The 13,960-nt window shown below is 41.6% G+C and overlaps 1 protein-coding gene across 1 annotated transcript; it reads right to left on the bottom strand.

Annotated features, from left to right (window-relative positions):
- Positions 1-9,438: 9,438 nt before the first annotated feature.
- Positions 9,439-12,545, bottom strand: LOC115418552 (transcobalamin-1-like). The gene is made up of 6 exons (XM_030133062.1): positions 12,428-12,545; positions 11,690-11,757; positions 11,535-11,588; positions 10,196-10,334; positions 9,937-10,073; positions 9,439-9,846 (listed from the first exon to the last, which is right to left on the bottom strand). The coding sequence occupies exons 2-6, from the start codon at positions 11,754-11,756 to the stop codon at positions 9,785-9,787; spliced, it is 459 nt and encodes a 152-aa protein (XP_029988922.1). The 5' UTR covers position 11,757; positions 12,428-12,545; the 3' UTR covers positions 9,439-9,784.
- Between the last annotated feature and the right edge of the window lie 1,415 nt (positions 12,546-13,960).

Genomic DNA, 13,960 nt, shown 5'->3' with positions numbered 1-13,960 from the left:
TCACAAGCACACTTCCGCCTCACGCGCTGTTCAAGAGTCAGCCTTGGATTGGCCGAATCATCCGTCAATCACCGTATTCCGGATGTGACTCTAGACGTAAACATATCCACGTGATGACAAAAACAACGATTTACTGCATTTTACCTTCAAATCTAGTGCATGGAAAAAGCACTCTGCATCTGTCTGTGTCACTCAATTCAACTCAATTCAATTAGAAAAAGCTTTACTGTCACTAAAAACAAACATCTACATTGCCGAAGCAAATTGTACGTTCTAAAGCAGTGGTTCTCAACCTTTTTTAGCTCGTGACCCCATTTTAAAATCACAAATTTCTTGCGAACCCAGACATTCAAAACGGAGACCCTCTTTTTTTTTTGCTAAAATTAATTTGTTTTTGATCATGTAATAGTTTTCTATACTATGTTGCAAATAATCGTTAATTTTAGACAACATTTAGTCTATATAATGCACATTATTGTGGATGGAGGCAGTAAAGCCAAGTGTAGATTACTGCACAAAGGGAGAATTTTATTTTCCTTGGTCAGGATATGTACAGTCAGTCCAGCTTGGATTTACAAGGCTGAAAATTAATACTGAACAAACAAGAACTCAAACTATGAATTATGAAAGAGCTGCAGCATCTGAAACCGACCACAATGAACATTTGACAGATAAACAGAACCACAGTTTGTCATGTCTTTTATGTACTATGACTGTCTCTCTCAACTCACCATATATATATATTTTTATTGGTAAGTCAGGGTTTTTTTTTTGTTGTTTTTTTGTTTGTTTGTTTTTTAGCAATTACTACACATTTCAGGCAACCCCACGTGGGGTCCAAGCTTGAAGAACAGTGTTCTAAAGTGAAATGTGTTAAATGAATATGGGAAAATAATACAAATTTAAGAAGAATATTAACATTAAAATAAAGATAAGGTATTTACAGCGGTCTACATATTGTATCATTGTTTTTTGTTTTGTTGTTTTTGTTGTTTTCTCTCCTTTTTTTCCTCCAGTAAATACAGCCCACAGACAGTGTAGGAGGGTCCTTCAGGAGCAGATCCTGGTTCAGGTCTGTCCTCCTGTTCTGGTTTTATGGTGGTTTTAGTCCAATCAGAGGCTGATGAATGGTGCTGCTGTTCTTCCCCCAGCAGGTACAACAGCCTGTGGACACTGGACAGGTCCTCAAAGTCCTTTAGTGTGTTGGTGATCAGGGGGAAGTATGTGTTTCTGATGTCCTGAAACTGGACAGAAAGGGCACCTCGGTCTCCACTGGCTCCAGTGGGTCCACAGTCTGTCCTCTCTGTGGATCCACGTCTGTCTGTGGTCTGTGTGGATCCAGGTCTGTGGTCTGATCTGTCTGTGGTCTGTGTGGATCCAGGTCTGTCTGTGGTCTGTGTGGATCCTGGTCTGTGGTCTGTGTGGATCTTGGTGATCTCTGTATCTCCTGTCATCTCATCTTCCTTTTACCTTGACATCCCCTCAGTGACAGTCCTACGTACTTCTTTCCTCAGTCTGTTTTCCCCGACCCTCTGCCATGGTCTGTTATTGACCTCACCTCCTGTCCCTGCCCTGGTAAACCCACCGGTCTTCTGTTATTGACCTCACCTCCTTGTCCCTGCCCTGGTAAACCCACCGGTCGTCTGTTCCTACTGTATCTGTGTGTTTGCTCCCTGGTTCTCGTCCTCCTGTCATTGTTTGGTGTTTCCTGTTTTCTACTTCTGCCTTTCTCCACAGACTGCTGAACAGAGACCTCAGACCAGGGCAGCTGTTGGTTTAGTGCCAGTGTTTGAACCTTCTACACAGGAAACCCAGGTATGAATTTGGAACATGCACCTGTTCACCCAAGCTCTGAAAAACTCTGGTTTTGCATCAGTGAAGGGTCTAAAAAAAGCCTATGTTTGCAACTGGGGCTGGTCTGAGTGTCTGTACTTGGTTCCTCATTCCACGACTCGTTACATGCAGAGCATAATGTGACAAGTCACATGACTGAGTGAAACAGACAGCTGTTTGAACCTGCCTTTTGTCCCATTAGAACCTGCCTTTTATCCCATTAGAACCTGCCTTTGGTACCATTAGAACCTGCCTTTTATCCCATTAGAACCCGCCTTTGGTCCCATTAGAACCTGCCTTTTATTCCATTAGAACCTGCCTTTGGTACCATCAGAACCTGCCTTTTGTCCCATTAGAAGCTGCCTTTTGTACCATTAGAACCTGCCTTTTATTCCATTAGAACCCGCCTTTTGTCCCATCAGAACCTGCCTTTTCACCCATTAGAACCTGCCTTTGGTCCCATTAGAACCTGCCTTTTGTCCCATCAGAACCTGCCTTTTGACCCATTAGAACCTGCCTTTGGTCCCACCAGAACCTTCCTTTGGTACCATCAGAACCTGCCTTTTGGCCCATTAGAACCCGCCTTTTATTCCATTAGAACCTGCCTTTTGGTCCCATTAGAACCTGCCTTTGGTCCCATTAGAACCTGCCTTTGGTACCATCAGAACCTGCCTTTGGTCCCATTAGAACCTGCCTTTTGTCCCATTAGAACCCGCCTTTTATTCCATTAGAACCTGCCTTTTGGTCCCATTAGAACCTGCCTTTGGTCCCATTAGAACCTGCCTTTGGTACCATCAGAACCTGCCTTTGGTCCCATTAGAACCTGCCTTTTGTCCCATCAGAACCTGCCTTTGGTCCCATCAGAACCTGCCTTTGGTCCCATTAGAACCCGCCTTATATCCCATTAGAACCTGCCTTTGGTACCATTAGAACCTGCCTTTTATCCCATTAGAACCCGCCTTTGGTCCCATTAGAACCTGCCTTTTGATCCCATTAGAACCTGCCTTTTGATCCCATTAGAACCTGCCTTTTGTCCCATTAGAACCCGCCTTTTATTCCATTAGAACCTGCCTTTTATCCCATTAGAACCTTCCTTTGGTACCATTAGAACCTGCCTTTTATCCCATTAGAACCCGCCTTTGGTCCCATTAGAACCTGCCTTTTATTCCATTAGAACCTGCCTTTGGTACCATCAGAACCTGCCTTTTGTCCCATTAGAAGCTGCCTTTTGTACCATTAGAACCTGCCTTTTATTCCATTAGAACCTGCCTTTTGTCCCATCAGAACCTGCCTTTTCACCCATTAGAACCTGCCTTTGGTCCCATTAGAACCTGCCTTTTGTCCCATCAGAACCTGCCTTTTGACCCATTAGAACCTGCCTTTGGTCCCATCAGAACCTTCCTTTGGTACCATCAGAACCTGCCTTTTGTCCCATTAGAACCCGCCTTTTATTCCATTAGAACCTGCCTTTTGGTCCCATTAGAACCTGCCTTTGGTCCCATTAGAACCTGCCTTTGGTACCATCAGAACCTGCCTTTGGTCCCATTAGAACCTGCCTTTTGTCCCATTAGAACCCGCCTTGTATTCCATTAGAACCTGCCTTTTGGTCCCATTAGAACCTGCCTTTGGTCCCATTAGAACCCGCCTTTTATCCCATTAGAACCTGCCTTTGGTACCATTAGAACCCGCCTTTTATCCCATTAGAACCCGCCTTTGGTCCCATTAGAACCTGCCTTTTGATCCCATTAGAACCTGCCTTTTGATCCCATTAGAACCTGCCTTTTGTCCCATTAGAACCCGCCTTTTATTCCATTAGAACCTGCCTTTTATCCCATTAGAACCTTCCTTTGGTCCCATTAGAACCTTCCTTTGGTACCATCAGAACCTGCCTTTTTTCCCATCAGAACCTGCCTTTTGTCCCATCAGAACCTGCCTTTTCACCCATTAGAACCTGCCTTTGGTCCCATTAGAACCTGCCTTTTATCCCATCAGAACCTGCCTTTTGACCCATTAGAACCTGCCTTTGGTCCCATTAGAACCTTCCTTTGGTACCATCAGAACCTGCCTTTTGACCCTTTAGAACCTGCCTTTTGGTCCCATCAGAACTTGCCTTTTTTCCCATCAGAACCTGCCTTTTGTCCCATTAGAACCTGTCTTTTGGTACCATCAGAACTTGCCTTTTGTCCCATTAGAACCTGCCTTTTGGTCCCATTAGAACCTGCCTTTTGTCCCATCAGAACCTGCCTTTTGTCCCATCAGAACCTGCCTTTTCACCCATTAGAACCTGCCTTTGGTCCCATTAGAACCTGCCTTTTATCCCATCAGAACCTGCCTTTTGACCCATTAGAACCTGCCTTTGGTCCCATTAGAACCTTCCTTTGGTACCATCAGAACCTGCCTTTCATTCCATTAGAACCTGCCTTTTTTCCCATCAGAACCTGCCTTTTGTCCCATTAGAACCTGCCTTTTGGTCCCATTAGAACCTGCCTTTGGTCCCATTAGAACCTGCCTTTGGTCCCATTAGAACCTGCCTTTTGTCCCATTAGAACCTGCCTTTGGTACCATTAGAACCTGCCTTTTGTCCCATTAGAACCTGCCTTTGGTACCATTAGAACCTGCCTTTTGTCCCATTAGAACCTGCCTTTGGTCCTATTAGAACCTGCCTTTTGGTACCATTAGAACCTGCCTTTTGTCCCATTAGAACCTGCCTTTTGTCCCATTAGAACCTGCCTTTTATCCCATCAGAACCTGCCTTTTGGTACCATTAGAACCTGCTTTTTGTCCCATTAGAACCTTCCTTTGGTACCATCAGAACCTGCCTTTTGTCCCATTAGAACCTGCCTTTTGGTCCCATTAGAACCTGCCTTTTTTCCCATCAGAACCTGCCTTTTGTCCCATCAGAACCTGCCTTTTCACCCATTAGAACCTGCCTTTGGTCCCATTAGAACCTGCCTTTTATCCCATCAGAACCTGCCTTTTGACCCTTTAGAACCTGCCTTTTGGTCCCATCAGAACTTGCCTTTTTTCCCATCAGAACCTGCCTTTTGTCCCATTAGAACCTGCCTTTTGGTCCCATTAGAACCTGCCTTTTTTCCCATCAGAACCTGCCTTTTGTCCCATCAGAACCTGCCTTTTGTCCCATCAGAACCTGCCTTTTCACCCATTAGAACCTGCCTTTGGTCCCATTAGAACCTGCCTTTTATCCCATCAGAACCTGCCTTTTGACCCATTAGAACCTGCCTTTGGTCCCATTAGAACCTTCCTTTGGTACCATCAGAACCTGCCTTTTGACCCTTTAGAACCTGCCTTTTGGTCCCATCAGAACTTGCCTTTTTTCCCATCAGAACCTGCCTTTTGTCCCATTAGAACCTGCCTTTTGGTCCCATTAGAACCTGCCTTTTTTCCCATCAGAACCTGCTCTTTGGTCCCATTAGAACCTGCCTTTTGTCCAATTAGGACCTGCCTTTTGTCCCATTAGAACTTGCCTTTTTTCCCATCAGAACCTGCCTTTTGGTCCCATTAGAACCTGCCTTTTGTCCCATTAGAACCTGCCTTTTATCCCATCAGAACCTTCCTTTTGGTACCATTAGAACCTTCCTTTTGTCCCATTAGAACCTGCCTTTTGGTACCAATAGAACCTGCCTTTTGTCCCATTAGAACCTGCCTTTGGTCCCATTAGAACCTGCCTTTGGTCCCATTAGAACCTTCCTTTGGTACCATCAGAACCTGCCTTTTGTCCCATTAGAACCTGCCTTTTGGTCCCATTAGAACCTGCCTGTTTTCCCATCAGAACCTGCCTTTTTCCCATCAGAACCTGCCTTTTGTCCCATCAGAACCTGCCTTTTGGTCCCATTAGAACCTGCCTTTTGTCCCATTAGAACCTGCCTTTTATCCCATCAGAACCTGCCTTTTGGTACCATTAGAACCTGCCTTTTGTCCCATTAGAACCTGCCTTTGGTCCCATTAGAACCTGCCTTTTGGTACCATTAGAACCTGCCTTTTGTCCCATTAGAACCTGCCTTTTGTTCCATTAGAACCTTCCTTTGGTACCATCAGAACCTGCCTTTTGTCCCATTAGAACCTGCCTTTGGTCCCATTAGAACCTGCCTTTTTTCCCATCAGAACCTGCCTTTTTTCCCATCAGAACCTGCCTTTTGTCCCATCAGAACCTGCCTTTGGTCCCATCAGAACCTGCCTTTTATCCCATCAGAACCTGCCTTTTGACCCATTAGAACCTTCCTTTGGTCCCATTAGAACCTTCCTTTGGTACCATCAGAACCTGCCTTTTGACCCATTAGAACCTGCCTTTTGGTCCCATTAGAACCTGCCTTTTTTCCCATCAGAACCTGCCTTTTGTCCCATTAGAACCTGCCTTTTTTCCCATCAGAACCTGCCTTTTGGTCCTATTAGAACCTGCCTTTTATCCCATCAGAACCTGCCTTTTGGTACCATTAGAACCTGCCTTTTGTCCCATTAGAACCTGCCTTTGGTACCATTAGAACCTTCCTTTTGTCCCATTAGAACCTGCCTTTGGTACCATTAGAACCTGCCTTTTGTCCCATTAGAACCTGCCTTTGGTCCCATTAGAACCTGCCTTTTTTCCCATCAGAACCTGCCTTTTGGTCCTATTAGAACCTGCCTTTTGTCCAATTAGAACCTGCCTTTTATCCCATCAGAACCTGCCTTTTGGTACCATTAGAACCTGCCTTTTGTCCCATTAGAATCTGCCTTTGGTCCCATTAGAACCTGCCTTTTGTCCCATTAGAACCTGCCTTTGGTCCCATTAGAATCTGCCTTTTGTCCCATTAGAACCTGCCTTTGGTCCCATTAGAACCTGCCTTTTGGTACCATTAGAACCTGCCTTTTGTCCCATTAGAACCTGCCTTTGGTCCCATTAGAACCTGCCTTTTGGTACCATTAGAACCTGCCTTTTGTCCCATTAGAACCTGCCTTTTGTACCATTAGAACCTGCCTTTGGTCCCATTAGAACCTGCCTTTGGTACCATTAGAACCTGCCTTTTGTCCCATTAGAACCTGCCTTTTGTACCATTAGAACCTGCCTTTTGTCCCATTAGAACCTGCCTTTGGTACCATTAGAACCTGCCTTTTGTCCCATTAGAACCTGCCTTTGGTCCCATTAGAACCTGCCTTTTAGTACCATTAGAACCTGCCTTTGGTCCCATTAGAACCTGCCTTTGGTCCCATTAGAACCTGCCTTTTGTCCCATTAGAACCTGCCTTTGGTCCCATTAGAACCTGCCTTTGGTACCATTAGAACCTGCCTTTTGTCCCATTAGAACCTGCCTTTGGTCCCATTAGAACCTGCCTTTTGGTACCATTCGAACCTGCCTTTTGTCCCATTAGAACCTGCCTTTTGTACCATTAGAACCTGCCTTTGGTCCCATTAGAACCTGCCTTTGGTACCATTAGCACCTGCCTTTTGTCCCATTAGAACCTGCCTTTGGTACCATTAGAACCTGCCTTTTGTCCCATTAGAACCTGCCTTTGGTACCATTAGAACCTGCCTTTTGTCCCATTAGAACCTGCCTTTGGTCCCATTAGAACCTGCCTTTTGGTACCATTAGAACCTGCCTTTGGTCCCATTAGAACCTGCCTTTTGGTACCATTAGAACCTGCCTTTGGTCCCATTAGAACCTGCCTTTTGTACCATTAGAACCTGCCTTTGGTCCCATTAGAACCTGCCTTTTGGTACCATTAGAACCTGCCTTTGGTCCCATTAGAACCTTCCTTTTGGTACCATTAGAACCTGCCTTTTGTCCCATTAGAACCTGCCTTTTGTACCATTAGAACCTGCCTTTGGTCCCATTAGAACCTGCCTTTTGGTACCATTAGAACCTGCCTTTGGTCCCATTAGAACCTTCCTTTTGGTACCATTAGAACCTGCCTTTTGTCCCATTAGAACCTGCCTTTTGTACCATTAGAACCTGCCTTTGGTCCCATTAGAACCTGCCTTTTGGTACCATTAGAACCTGCCTTTGGTCCCATTAGAACCTTCCTTTTGGTACCATTAGAACCTGCCTTTTGTCCCATTAGAACCTGCCTTTTGTACCATTAGAACCTGCCTTTGGTCCCATTAGAACCTGCCTTTTGGTACCATTAGAACCTGCCTTTGGTCCCATTAGAACCTTCCTTTTGGTACCATTAGAACCTGCCTTTTGTCCCATTAGAACCTGCCTTTTGTACCATTAGAACCTGCCTTTGGTCCCATGACCCTGATCCTGGTCCACACAGATGAACAGAAGGACTTCAGCTCCAACACCGTCCTGTTCTTCTGTTCAACACTGGACACTCAGAGCGTTTTCCTGTTTAACACTGAAGCAGAGTATGAGGAGCAGGTCCACGATGTTGGTGACGGACAGCTCAGACCCTTTTCTTCAGAACCAGGAGGGTTTGGTCTACAGAGTACAGAGTGTGTTCACGTTTGTACCAGTAGAGGGCGCTCTGACCTAAAAGTTTAAACCCAGACTTTTCAGACTTCTTAGTTTGTACCTTTTTGAACCACAGATGTGAAGGATTTCAGTTAAATAAATTTAAAATATATACTTGAAAACATTATGAGTGTTTGGTCATGTGACAACAGCTCAGACACCATTTGGACCTGAGTCCTTGTATTTTTGTACTGAAATACGCTGTGTGGACAAAAGTATTGGGACTGATTGGATTCAGGGGTTTGGTTCCAAACTGGGCCTGGACCACAGCACTGATCACAAATGTCATGAAATAAATATATTCTGTGATACATCTCCTTTTAATCATTGCTTCTTTTTCATCTCTTTGGTTTACTTTATCTATTCTTACAAAATGCTGTTTGTTTTTACTGTGGAAGCAAATGTGTGCCATCAGATATTGAACGGTTGTATTTTGCAATATTTTTTTTGAATAGTTGTATTTCATCATTTGAATTTTTTTTATAGTTGAATGTTGTTGGGGTTTTTTTTGTTTTTTTAATGGCTGTATTTCAATATTTTAATTTTTTATAGTTGAATTTTTTTTTTTTGAATAGTTGAATTTTTACACAGAGTTTCATAATCTGAATTCAATTATTCAAAAAACAAGTTTTTTAATTCAATGTTCTCAAATACAATGCTTTTCAAATTCAATCTAAAAAAAATTAAATATATCACGGATATCATGTGACGCTCAGATGGTGACGCCATAGACATAAATGGGCACTGCTGCCGCCCATTAGAGTGACATGCCTACAGTGCAGCCAGGCTAGGCACTGCACATTAAGTCTACAGAGGAAAGAGGTGTTCATTTGCACTATTAAAGTGATCGGAGAAATCTAGGTGTGTTTTTGATTTCTCATAATCAGATAACAGCCATTATCAGATCAAACCTATCAGATTATCCTGTTTACATGACCAGTTGGATCATCTCATAACTCCAGAAATGGGATAATGATTGGAGTGTTGGTGTGCATGTAAATGGACTCAGTGAAATGAAACTCAGTTGATACATTGTTATAATAAACATCAACAGCCCGTTTGTTTGTGTGTTTCCTACATCTAATTTTTGTATTTAAGCAAAACAACACATTTTTACAAAGAGAGCAGTGTTCAATAGATAAAGGACTGGACATCTCTTTAGGCTGTAAAAGATGGATTTATTGTATTATTGAATGACATTGTTAAACAGAAACACATGCAAGTATGAAACAGTAGTATGTTCTACCACAGACCAACTGATTAGTCGAAATAATGGATAAATGACGTTCCCATAAAGACTGAGTGAAGACAAAATATGTAAAAACAATCATCACAATCACCATAGAATACAGATGCCATGATATTTTCCATGAGTCTTTGTGTAGTTAATGTACTGAACAGTTTATTCCCATGTCTGTTCATTCTCACTAAACAGAAACATCAGCAAACACAGAGTATTTGCTTCATAAGTGACAGTTACAGTGATGCTGAAAAGATTCAGATTTAGTATTTGTTATAATTCAGGATGATTCGATCATTTGCAGCCGGGATGTAACATCCAATACCTGTGGACAAGAACCAAGTATTGTAATCCAGTAAGAGTAAGATGAAGACTGTATATTAAAAAACATAAACCATCCTCCTGTTTGACTCACCAACACCAAGTCTGATGGTTGTGTGGTCTGGTTTTTCAACCAGCAGCTCCCAGTAAGTGTGATCTTTTAGACTTCTATGTAGACCGTTGACACCCTCCAGGTAGGGGCCGTAATTTGGGTCCTGTATGTAGGTGAACCTGCACACATTCAAATGGAATACAACAAGAACAACAAAGGATGTAGACAAACATAAATAATAATTATATAAAGAAGAATCTACAGGTTACATGTTCATTTTTAGGCATAGATATAGTCTTACCTAAAGTCTGTGGTATACTGGAGTCTCATCAGTCCACTGAGTAGGATGCCTCCGGAACGCACAGAGGTGGGGTAGGATGAAGGTGGATCACCTGTTATATTGTTCTTCACCACGACAGTAATGGGAGTTTCCTCAGAACCTGAGAAAATTAGGCTAAAGTTTGTCAAAATCCAAGAGCTGAAAAGGGTCAAATTCACTGCCCAGAGGTGGAAGAAGTATTCAGATCCATTATTCGGTAAAAATAACCACACAGTAAAAGTATTCCATCACCAGTAAAGCCAACAGACAACGTACAAATGTTGGCCAGAAAAAGTAATTAAAATATTTTCAACAAAAAGTAATGGTATGATACTGTTGTTTCAGCTGAAGGTGGAGGTGGTTTGAACGACTTTCTATCCAGTTTCATATTCAGGGGCACCAGAGAAATCTGACGACTCATTATACAATTAATGGGAGAATTCTGAAGTTTTTTGTTTGTTTGTTTTTGCCCTTTTCTGCTTATCTTTGATATTTGTTTGGATATCGGATGGTTTAATTTAAACAGATTTATGTTTATATATAGGGAAAAATCAGTATTTGCTGGAGTTATTAAAAAACTCATAGACATCAGAACTGTGAGCTGACTACATACTGGTTTTCGTGAGATGTTAGAAGAAAATAGGCCTGAAAGCACAGGTTTAATCTTCAGCAAGGTGTTATACTTACTACTAGAGCTGTCAAATGATTTTTTTGGACTATGTGGTGGAAAAATTTACTTTTTATATTTTATACTCTTTATATTTTATACTGTTAGTACATCTTCTTTTAATGCTGAGTCATTATTCATTATGTGTGATGTTTACCACTCTGTAACACCCCCAACCCAGGAACGGAGTTCTTGCCTTGAGTTAAAACCCAAACACCTAAATGTCTGAATGTGTAGATAGAGGATGGCGCCTGCACTCCAGATTGGATCCAAGCAAGGTTAGAGTGAAGAGGTCATCATGACCTCTTAACGGAGCAGAGAAGGAGTAGTACGGGGTGGTACGATGTACGAAAGGAATGACATCATAGTTTGAGGGGGTTGGATTTGGTTCTATATAATCTTTAGTTTTTCTCTTGTTTAATCAGACTTCACTTACAGAGTTTCTCTGTGATTGACTTCTCAATAAATGCATTTATTTATTTTAACTCTAACTTTCTCTCCTCCTCTTTGTGTGTGGGTTATCAGTTGAACATTTCCATAACAACTACAAAGTATATTTGCCTATGAAATACAAGCACAAAGTAGCATGCAATGCCATGTGTCCTTTGAGTACTTGAGTAATCGCACCACTGTCACTATCTACCAAATGCCAACCTGTTGTGAAGTGGTTCCTGCTTCCACATGATTCTCCTGTGTTCCCATGACTCACTGAACCATTACAGACAAAGCAGGAAGACAAAAAATAATCTGTTATCAAAGTGTTAATAATAACATATCTGAAGTGAGTGATAAATAACTATGAGGGTTACTCTGAGTGGCAGTTCCAGAAAACAGCAGCGACAGCAGAGCTGCAGAAAGCAGAGCGGACGTCTTCATTCTGAGAAGGAAAAGTTACACATAGAATCAGCAAGAATAAAGCTGCAAGAAAGCACCTGAACAAGAAGTCCTTCTTTGTCATTTTGGTCAGGTTTGGTAGTAAAAATTTGCTGAGATAATTTGACTATAACCACATCTGTTGTCAAAGTTAAAGAAATATTCTATAGAGTGATCTTCAGAAACTAAAGAAACACATTACAGATGATGAAGTAAACAGCATCTTTTATGAAAAAATAGAAACATGGGTACATTTATGATAGATGTGCCCACAAGAGTTACTTATCTCACTATTATTGTTAATTTGTAGCCTGCGTTTTTTTAATGTTGAGAGATTGTGTTATTTGGTTTAGGATTTTTTTTATGGTTAATGGTTTTATTATGATCAGACATATAATGACAAATTTTTGTGATGAATTTTATAAACATAAATCAAAGTTCAAATCTCAGCTCTCTTGTATTGGCCAAAACAATCTAAAAATACATTCCATCATTTCCAGACTCCAGAAATAAAAAGCAGTTATTGTCTGCTTCACAGAAAATGTATATAAATTACAGAAAATTTCAATGTATACATTCTAAAAATATATTAAAATGATCAGAGTGACACTACATCTGTCTCATCCCATAACACTGTATGTTAAAAACCCTAGAATGAATCCATCAGTTCTTACCTCTTTCCAAAGTTCTCCTCCTTTCGGATGCAGGAGTGCAGAGTGTTCACCTTCGCCTCTGAGCAGCTCCTGGTCCTTTTTAAAAGTACTGTTCGTCACACACTGTCATGCCACACCTGCATATTTCACAAGAGTAAACATCGTGCCATCTTAGACTGAGCCAATTAAAAAAAGGAGTCCTTCTGTTTTTGGATAAAAACAGGACACTGACAACACATGAACGACACACTGACAAACAGGAATTTTCCATGAATGCATCGTCATTCTTGTGTTCCAGTTATACTATGATCTGATATTGTCAGATAGGTATCTGCAGCACATAGAATTTCTGTCTGAATTTAAATTTTTGATTTTTTTTTTTTTTTTTCTGAAAATTTTAACTTTGAAAATTTGTCCAATGAATTTCTTTTACGCTATTCACCCGATTCTTTTCAAATTGGACACACGTTTGTTATATGTGCCTTTCTCTTTTTTGGTAAATGGACTGAACTTATATAGCACATTTTCAACACCTGCAGGGTGCCCATAGTGCTTTACAATTCCTCACATTCACCCATTCACACACACACTCACACACCAGTGGGCGACTGCTGCCATGCAAGGCGCTGCCTGGCTCTACTGGGAGCAATTCAGGGCTCAGTGTCTTGCCCAAGGACACTCAGACATGTGGACAGTCAGAGCCAGGATTCGAACCGCCGACCCTTCGGTCATTGGATGACCTGCTCTACCAACTGAGCCACAATCGCCCCTTTTTGCACATTTTTGAAAATTTTTGAAAAGACTGAAAGTTAAGACTCAAAATTCATCTCTGGATAGGGGCAGTGTATCAGTGAGCTGGAGGGATGAAGTGTTGTGCAACTGGGGGTATTAGTAATCATTTATTTTTTTCACCTTTGGCTGCTTCACCCTCTCTTTTAGAATATTGACAGAATCGTTGGGGAATGAAAGCAAAAATGTGATGTAACCAACCAAATAATAAAACTTTCTGTCAAAAAACAGTTCTTAGTAAAGCACATTATGTAGTTTAGCATAATCTTACATTACAACCTTAAGGGGTTAATTTGTCAATCTAATCTAATCTAATCTAATCTAATCTAATCTAATCTAATCTAATCACCCATAGGTGTGAATGTGAGAGTGGATGGTTGTTCTGAAATGTCAGCTCTGTGATGCACTGGCAACATGTCAGCATCCACACAGTCAATTTCCTGAAGTGTCAAGATGGGGAAATCATTCTCATACTTTTGTGGTTACCTCTTTTTTTTATTCAACCATGGTGCCAGTGCCATCTGAACTGACGTAAAAACAGCACAAACACAAAATGGACATTTTCACAACCTTGATGTATGACTGAAAAACCCTGGTGACCCTGGTGTAGCAGCAGCAGTGACAGAAGGTCACAAAGACAATTAAATAAACCAGTCACATAACAAATACATGTATCATGGAATCAATGGCGGCTGCTCATCTTTCAGACAGGGGAAGCTCATTGTCGGCTTACATAAAAAAACAAAACAAAACAAAAAAAAGAAT

Source organism: Sphaeramia orbicularis, chromosome 4, assembly GCF_902148855.1.
Source record: "Sphaeramia orbicularis chromosome 4, fSphaOr1.1, whole genome shotgun sequence".
Taxonomy (NCBI): Eukaryota; Metazoa; Chordata; class Actinopteri; order Kurtiformes; family Apogonidae; genus Sphaeramia; species Sphaeramia orbicularis.
Note: the sequence above shows the minus strand (reverse complement) of the source record. Positions and strands in the feature narration are given on the sequence as shown.